This window comes from Pelodiscus sinensis, chromosome 30 (genome assembly GCF_049634645.1).
Source record: "Pelodiscus sinensis isolate JC-2024 chromosome 30, ASM4963464v1, whole genome shotgun sequence".
NCBI classification, from domain to species: Eukaryota; Metazoa; Chordata; order Testudines; family Trionychidae; genus Pelodiscus; species Pelodiscus sinensis.
In genome coordinates this window covers 2274310-2283015 of record NC_134740.1, presented here as the reverse complement: position 1 = coordinate 2283015, position 8706 = coordinate 2274310, and the positions used below count along the sequence as shown (strand labels likewise).

The following is an 8706-nucleotide window of genomic DNA, read 5'->3' as shown; positions in this document are numbered from 1 at the left end:
TTAGCCACATCCTCAGCCAGGGCCAGGATGTAAGAAGCCATGTTAGCCACATCCTCACGCAGAGGAACGTGCAGGGGCCATGGCGCCAGGCCAGGGACTGGAGCTAGGGGGGCGTGACCGTGACCCAAGAATTGCCCAATAAGCAACCCTCCCCGTGGCACTTGAAAGGGAGAATGAAAGTCCTTTGTTTTCCTAATAAAACCATTTTCTTTCAACAGATTGCGCTGCCTTTTCCGTCACTGGCCTGAATCCTGGATGTGGATGGTGTGAATGACCCAGGGCTGTGGGGGACCACGGGGCAGTGGGAAGGAGGAAGGGAAGTGCTGTTGAGCCACAAACAGAAGTCGAGCTAAATGAAGCAATCCAGGCTCTGTTCCTGAGAGGTGTTTAGACACCTAACTCCCATTGAAACGGCCAAGAGCCTTAACATCTGTGAGGATCTGGGCCCCAGGCTGTTCTGTTCAGCAGATCCCAAAGCATTTGAAGCACCATGGGGAAACTGAGGCACAATGACTTGCCCAAGCTCACGCACCAGCCGATCCAGGAACAGAGGCTTAGCAGTGTGAACATCAGGCCTGTGTAAAGGCCTCTAGGCCACACTCCTGCCCCACCCTTTGCAGCAAATCAGGCAGGCAGTCCCAGATGCCATGCACCCCCTCTCGGCTCCTGCACCCCATTGCTTGTTAATTTCACTCCCTGTCTTGACTCTGCTGCAATCGGCACAGATCCAATTCAAATGTTCCCAGCTCTGAGTGGAGAGTGACGGAGTGAAATCTCCACAAGGCTGGAATTACACCCACCCCCCCAATACAGCGACTGTGGGGCAGATACTGACAGAACCGATCGGGGTGTCTCCACATACCCCTCCCTCTCTGGTAACCGGGGATGGGCTGGCTGGCCATATGAATGAGGCCAGATGTGGTGGAGACAGGTATGGGGCGATTCCCAGAGATGCCCCCAGGTGCCCTGAGTCCCCCCACTCTGCCCCACTGCGATGATAGAGCCATGTTGCTGTGAGAGATTGACCGTTCCTAGCTCACAAGGGGACTCGGTGCTTGTCCCGTCCGACCCCTGTGCAGCCCTGGCCCCGGCCTGGCCCTGAGTTACTCCCGGCTCCAACACAAGGGCAGTTGTGAGAGAAACACCCTGCTTGAGTTCCATCCGTCGGGGGATGGAGAATCCAGCCCAGCCTGGAGCAGCACCATCTGTGACCCAGCCACCCAAGGGCGATTCCCAGGCAACGCCGGTCCTGGGAACAGCTCATGGGTTAGCTCTGGGATTATTTGGGTTCATCTGTTGGCCACAGGGCTGTAGGCTGGACTTTCGGTGTGTGAATGACCTAGGCTTGGGGCGGCCGACAGAGAGGAATAAGACCATCTAGGCCCTGCTCCTCAGAGGGGTTTGGGTGCCTAACTCCCTTTGACATCCCAGCCAACGTCAGATCCCTGGGACTTGTATCAGGAAGGGGGAGATTTCCCAGGTATATACCCTGCACCCCAATCCCTGAGCCCTCCCATACTCTAACGCCCACCCCGAGCTTCAACCACCAACCCTCTGGCCCAGCCCTGAGCCACCTCCCACAACTCAAACCCACACTCTCAACCCTGCTCGGCCCCCAACCCAGAACCCTCCTGGCACTCCAAATCCCTTGGCCACAGACACACCCCAGGGCCCATGCTCCCGCTGAAGCCCTTGCCCCTCCCTCACCCAAATCCTGCCTCAATCCAGACCCTCACATTTTGGGCTCCATCCTGGTGTGATCATGCTCTTTTGCACACAGGAGAGGCCAAAATCTTCTAGCCCCAGGTCCAAAGGAGAGTCCCCTCTCCATCTCCAAAACCCTCAGAAGGTCCATCTCCTTGGAGCACTGCCGGCTGGACAGGTCTGCAGATCTCAGCGTTCTCGAGATCTGCCCTGGCTTTGCCCACAGTGCATGGCTGGAGGCTGGTGTCACAGACTGTGTCTGACGTCCGGATTCAGGCCTTGTCCTTCCTGGCCCCATCTGAAATCTCGGGGCTGTGGGATCTCGCTGCAGAACGGCCCTGCAGTGTTTCTGAGACTGGTGGTTGGGGGAGGGGCAGTGTTAGCCACATTCTCAGCCAGGGCCAGGATGTGAGAGGTCGTGTTAGCCACATTCCCAGGCAGAGGGACATGCAGGGGCCCCATTGGCCATTGCGCTAGGCCAGGGACTCAAGCTAGTTGGGCGTGGCTGTGACCTGAGATTTGGTCTGTCTCCAATGGATATTCCCAGGCAGGAGAGTACGTGGGGCCCTGTGATTGGCAGGCCCTCCCCACCCCCCACCTCCCCAGCCTGGTCCATATAAGCCTTGGGACAGAGGGACCGGCTCCGTGCCCGGTCCAGGATGGCTCTGATGATACAGCGCTTGGTGGTGGGGCTGCTCCTTTGGACCTTCCTCCTGCCCCCTGGGGGCTGGGCTGGTGAGTGGGGGACGAGCATTGGGTGTGTGCAGAGAGGGGCCCATGGAGGGTAGGGGTGTGTGGGTTGAGCAAGGGTCTTCCCCTATACCGTCTGGGGCTGAGGGTCTATTGGGACCCCTGCAGCCTTTCCTGAATACCTCCGGGGTTCTCAGCCTATGGGGGAGGGTGGATCAGCCCCCAGTGGGCTTTTCTGGGACCCCACTACGAACTCGTGTGTCCTACTTGGAGACACAATGAGGCACCAGCAGGGCAGCTGGGGTGACTCAAGAAGAAGATGGTGCAGAAGGGCTACAAGAGCAGGGAGCTAAGGGGAAGGGCTTGGACCTAAGAAACTTGGGATCCTTTCCCAGCTCAGCCCAGGATCTATGGGGGGAAATTAACCTGTCTATTTTCAAAGGTTGCTGATGGAAATCAGGCACCTAAACCACTTAGGCTATGTCTAGACTGCAGGCTTCTTTCGAAAGAGCCTCTTTCGAAAGAGAGCGTCTAGACTGCACGGAGAAATTTCGAAAAAGCGGCTTGCTTTTTCGAAAGAAAGCATCCAGTGAGTCTGGATGCTCTCTTTCGAAGACGCCCTATTTACATTGAAGAACGCCTTCTTTCGAAAGAGGAACTTTCGAAAGAAGGCGTTCTTCCTCGTAAATTGAGGTTTACCGCCATCGAAAGAAAAGCCGCGTTCTTTCGAATTAATTTCGAAAGAACGCGGCTTGAGTCTGGACGCAGGGGAAGTATTTTCGAAAAAAGGCTACTTTTTTCGAAAAAACCCCTGAGTCTGGACACAGCCTTAGGAACATGCTCCCAGGTCCTCCGATTCCCCTTTTAAGGACAAAAATGATTGTCTGTTTGGACCAGACACTGCTCAGGGAAGGGGTTGGGGCGGGGGGATCCGTGCAGTGACTAGCTCAGGAAGAGGTCCCTGACCTGGGTCTCAGTCCCACAATAAAGCCAATCGCTGCCATTCCTTAAAAGGGGGATTTTCCAACACTCCCGGCCTCTCACTGGAGCCTTCCCCCGAGGAGATCCCAGAAGGTTTGTCGTTTTCCTGAGGGACATTCTCACTTTGCATTTTTCACCCCCAAAACTTTTTTTTTTCAGCCACCAAAACCTGATAATTGTCCCTTAGACATTTCCCAGCATGGGAGGGAAAGGACCAGGTGGCACAAGAAAAGAATTCAGCCAGGATGAAGGGTTGAAAGGGCTCTCTGGTCTAGGATCCATTCAGTCAAAACCAATTCCCCTGGTACCGGTATTTCAGCCGGGCCTTGTCCCTGTGGGGGACGTAGTGGGGGTAACTTGCTAGGGCTGTGGGCGACCTCTGCTGTCTGTAACGCGACCCAGCAGGGCAGGGGATGAGTCATTATGCAAAGGGGGCTCCAAACCTGTCTGACCAGCTACCCCCCCAAGGAGAGAATCAAAGGAAGGGGGAATGCCACTCTGGCTGGGGGGCAGGGCTGGAAGAGGGTTAGTTAGTTTCTGTCTGGGAGCATGGAGGAGACAGCCTAGGGAAGGAGTTGGGGAGGGGGCTGGGATTGTAGGGCCCAACCACCCCCCCCATCTCAAAGGGGGGCACTGAGGCCTCTTAGCCGCAGTTCCTGTAACCAGATGACAGATGCTGTGCTGTATCCTGGGGAAGCAATAAACTCCCTCTGTTCTACTGGCTGGTGGAGTCTGTCCGTGCCATTTTGGGGGTGCAGGAGACGGGAAAACCCCAATGCGCCGTCACACTGTGTGCAGAAGCAGCAGCTGCAAAAGCCCCGTCTGTGCCCTGCTGGGGATGGGCTGGACCAAGCCGGGGTGACTTTGGACCACAGAGCTGTGAACATGAGGCAGGGCAATTACTGCCCCACACTTGGGGTGTTTGACACTGATTCCCTAACCAGCCAGGTCAGAGCTTCAGATTTCCCCTCCAGCTCCATGGGGAGGGCAGTGTGGGGCAGAGCAGAGCAGGGGGCAGGAAGCCAGGCCCAGGGATACCCAGGGAGAGCATCAAGGAGGTGGAATGAGGTTGTCGGAGCCCCACTTTGGGATGGGGAGCTCAGTCCCGCTCCAGGGAGGTGAGGGAGCCCTTTGTATGGCTCTGTTCTCCCCCCAGGTGAGATCATTGGGGGATGGGAAGTCCGGCCCCACTCCAGGCCCTACATGGCCTTTCTGCATATACAACGTGGGGACAAGATTTATCTCTGTGGCGGGTTCCTGGTGGCGAAGAACTTTGTGCTGACGGCCGCTCACTGCCAGGGAGAGTAAGTGCCTCAGGGCTGGGATGTGGGGGTGAGTGGGGTCAACAAGGGAGGGGGATCCTGGAGCTCTGGTGCTGGTGTGGGGGTGCAGGGGAGGGGCAGAGGGTGGCCAGGCTGGGGTAGCAGAGCCCAGGGGTCTGATCTGCTCAAGGGGTGTCAGTGAGTCTCTGCAACCCACGGTCCAGCCCCAGTAAATTAATGGGGCTGTGGCCAGTGAGCCCAGCTGGGGTCTGGGCCCTTGCTCAGCACAGGGCAGGGAGGGGTCGCAGCCCAAGGGCAGCTCTGCAGGGCGCTGGGCATGGACCTTTGTGTGGATCTAGCAGGAAGGGTTGACAGGAGTTCAGACCCAGGTGATTATGAGCCCAACTCCTGCACCTAATAGTCCACGTGCTGCTCTCACCTTTTACAGCAGCATCACTGTCGTGCTGGGAGCCCACAACATCCAGCAACAGGAAAGGAGCCAGCAAGTGATCCGTGTGCGCCGGCAGATCCCCCACCCGCAGTACAACACAGAGACCTTAAATAATGACATCATGCTGCTGCAGGTACCCACTCCATCTCATCCCCTGCCTCCAGTGACATCACATTGCAGTAGGTACCACCCCATCCCATCCCATCCCCCACCACCAGTGATCTCACACTGCTGCAGGTACCACCCCCATTCCATCCCCCACCCCCAGTGACCTCACACTGCTGCAGGTACCGACCCATCCCATCCCCCTCCCCCAGTGACCTCACGCTGCTGCAGGTACCGCCCCATCCCATCCCCCACCCCCAGTGACCTCACACTGCTGCAGGTACCACCCCCATCCCATCCCCCACCCCCAGTGACCTCACACTGCTGCAGGTACCGACCCATCCCATCCCCCTCCCCCAGTGACCTCACGCTGCTGCAGGTACCGCCCCATCCCATCCCCCGCCCCCAGTGACCTCACACTGCTGCAGGTACCACCCCCATCTCATCCCCCACCCCCAGTGACCTCACACTGCTGCAGGTACTGCCCCATCCCATCCCCCGCCCCCCGTGACCTCACACTGCTGCAGGTACCGCCCCCATTCCATCCCCTGCCCCCAGTGACCTCACACTGCTGCAGGTACCGCCCCCATCCCACCCCACCCCCACCCCCAGTGACCTCACACTGCTGCAGGTACCGCCCCCATCCCATTTCCCATCCCCAGTGACCTCACACTGCTGCAGGTACCACCCCATCCGATGTCCCATTTCTTGACTTGAGGTTTCTCTATCTGGGGGTATGTCTACACTACCCCGCTAGTTCGAACTAGCGGGGTAATGTATGCATACCGAACGTGCAAATGAAGCCCGGGATTTGAATTTCCCGGGCTTTATTTGCATAAGCCGGCCGGCGCCATTTTTAAATGCCGGCTTGTTCGAACCCCGTGCCGCGCGGCTACACGCGGCACGGACTAGATAGTTCGAACTAGCTAGCCATTCCGAACTATCTGTACGCCTCATGGCGGCTCCCTGCTTATGCAAATGAAGCCCGGGAAATTCAAATCCCGGGCTTCATTTGCACGTTCGGTATGCATACATTACCCCGCTAGTTCGAACTAGCGGGGTAGTGTAGACATACCCTAAGACACATGTATGTTTCCTGGTTCTCTTTGCCTCAACAGCTGAGTAGCAATGCAATGTTGACCAGGGAGGTGGGGCTGGTCCGTTTAACGACTGGTAAACACAGAGTGCTCCCAGGGACCGTGTGCAAAGTGGCTGGATGGGGTATGACCAGCTTGAACACAAGAACTGACACCCTTCGGGAAGTGAACCTGTCAGTTGTGAGCAATCGCCTCTGTCAGAAGCGGTACTGGATCTATGTCCCCTCCACCATGCTGTGTCTAGGAAACCCCAAGTACCCAAAGTCAACTTACAAGGTAAGCAGTTTAGTGGGTAACATACATCCAGGTCTCTCAGTCACAGGCAGGAAACATTTATAATGGAAGAGCCCAAAGAATTACCTGTTGGGGCCCATGCCCAGTGGGTAACAGAGCCGTAAACAGCCAAGGCCAGGGATCACAGGGCAATAAACGACCACACTCAAGGCTACAAATGGCCAAACCAGAGGTGACAGAGCTATCAGTGGCCAAGCCAGAGGTGCCATTGGTCAGCTCTGATCCTTTGATGAGTGGATTTTCCATAACTGTCCATCAATACATGGCAGGCTGATCTTGATGGAGAAATGGGTGTCACCATGTTTGAGATGCTAACAAGTAGCCACTACTCACAGCTTCAGACACAATGGTGTGACACAGATTTAAACAGGACAATCACATGTAATAACTTATAACTTTTCTGAGGACACCTTACATGACATGTCTTGCCCAAGGTTGATTACAATTTTGTGACAATGGGGACTGAGTGTGGCTATCCATCTTTCTTTGTATACAGCATCCGCTGGGAGGTTAGGCTAGATAAAGACAGGGGTGTTTCTTGTCTGAATGCCCAGAGTCCTTCATCTTGGGCTTCTCAGTGTTAATTCAATTTTCATGTGTTTTGGGTTTCATGGCCCAGACAGCCACAGAGACCAAGATATGTTCCAGGCATTAACTCTTCTCTCCTGGCTTTTTCTGGGACAGGGTGATTCTGGGAGCCCTCTTGTGTGCCGTGGAGTGGCCGAGGGCATCGTCTCCTTTGGTGCCTATAAAAGCATCACACCTCCTGTTGGGTTCACTCGGATTTCCCACTTTGTGCCCTGGATCAAAGCCAACATGTGCTAAATCTAGGAACACCGACCTGATCTTCTGCTTCACCTTCTGCTATGCAACCTGCTCCTGGAAACATGGGATCAGACCTACCTCTGAGTCTGGTCCCACCTACCTAGCATTGATTTCCTCACCCCTCTGAGCCAGCCACTCCAGTGTCCTGGAGTGTCCATGTCCCTTCCTGCTTCTGTCCTGCGTGGTCTCTGCAAATTTCAGAGGAACCTGTGTGATGTTTCCTGATCAGTAGGTCAGAAATGATGCTGGTGACACATTAAATGGCTTTGTGCAGCAGCTGCTGGGGGCGTCTGGACTCCTCAGTGACTGGCTGATTGTGACAGTTGAGTGCCCAAGTCCCTCACCCAGCCCTGAGTCCCCACAAGTGGGGAGAGGGCTCACAAGGGAGGGGGGACTACAGGTACAGGGACATGTGGGGAGACGGGGAAAAGGCCCCAGTGCAGGCAGGCCCTGAGCCCAGGTTGACATTTTAACCCAGAAGTGGCCTCAGAAGAGGCAAGTGCTTAAAGCCAGACATGTGTAACCAACAAAACCAACAGGGAGATAGATAGATAGATAGATAGATAGATAGATAGATAGATAGATAGATAGATAGATAGATGGGGTGTGTGGGGATAGATAGATAGATAGATAGATAGATAGATAGATAGATAGATAGATAGATAGATAGATAGATAGATAGATAGGTGTGTGGGGATAGATAGATAGATAGATAGATAGATAGATAGATAGATAGATAGATAGATAGATAGATAGAGGGGGTGTGTGGGGATAGATAGATAGATAGATAGATAGATAGATAGATAGATAGATAGATAGATAGATAGATAGATAGAGGGTGTGTGTGGGGATAGATAGATAGATAGATAGATAGATAGATAGATAGATAGATAGATAGATAGATAGATAGATAGATAGATGGTGTGTGTGGGGATAGATAGATAGATAGATAGATAGATAGATAGATAGATAGATAGATAGATAGATAGATAGAGGGGGCGTGTGAGGATAGATAGATAGATAGATAGATAGATAGATAGATAGATAGATAGATAGATAGATAGATAGATAGAGGGGGCGTGTGAGGATAGATAGATAGATAGATAGATAGATAGATAGATAGATAGATAGATAGATAGAGGGGGCGTGTGGGGATAGATAGATAGATAGATAGATAGATAGATAGATAGATAGATAGATAGATAGATAGATAGATAGATAGATAGATAGATAGATAGTATGAAGATAGACAAAAATGAGGTTTACATGATCTTTTGAAAAAGGGTTTTATTTTCGA

General features: G+C 53.9%; 1 protein-coding gene across 1 annotated transcript; it reads left to right on the top strand.

The window, feature by feature from the left end:
• Nucleotides 1-2363: 2363 nt before the first annotated feature.
• Nucleotides 2364-7480, top strand: LOC142821099 (mast cell protease 1A-like). Its single transcript, XM_075911892.1, has 5 exons — nt 2364-2439; nt 4532-4679; nt 5086-5221; nt 6312-6566; nt 7269-7480. The coding sequence occupies exons 1-5, from the start codon at nt 2364-2366 to the stop codon at nt 7407-7409; spliced, it is 756 nt and encodes a 251-aa protein (XP_075768007.1). The 3' UTR covers nt 7410-7480.
• The last annotated feature ends 1226 nt before the right edge of the window (nt 7481-8706 follow it).

Bases quoted from the DNA above. Each gene is read 5' to 3' on its own strand.
- LOC142821099 (XM_075911892.1), top strand. From the start codon at position 2,364: ATGGCTCTGATGATACAGCGCTTGGTGGTGGGGCTGCTCCTTTGGACC. The intron at 2,440-4,531 runs GTGAGTGGGGGA...TTCTCCCCCCAG, and splicing joins GCCCCCTGGGGGCTGGGCTG to GTGAGATCATTGGGGGATGG. The intron at 6,567-7,268 runs GTAAGCAGTTTA...TTTCTGGGACAG, and splicing joins ACCCAAAGTCAACTTACAAG to GGTGATTCTGGGAGCCCTCT.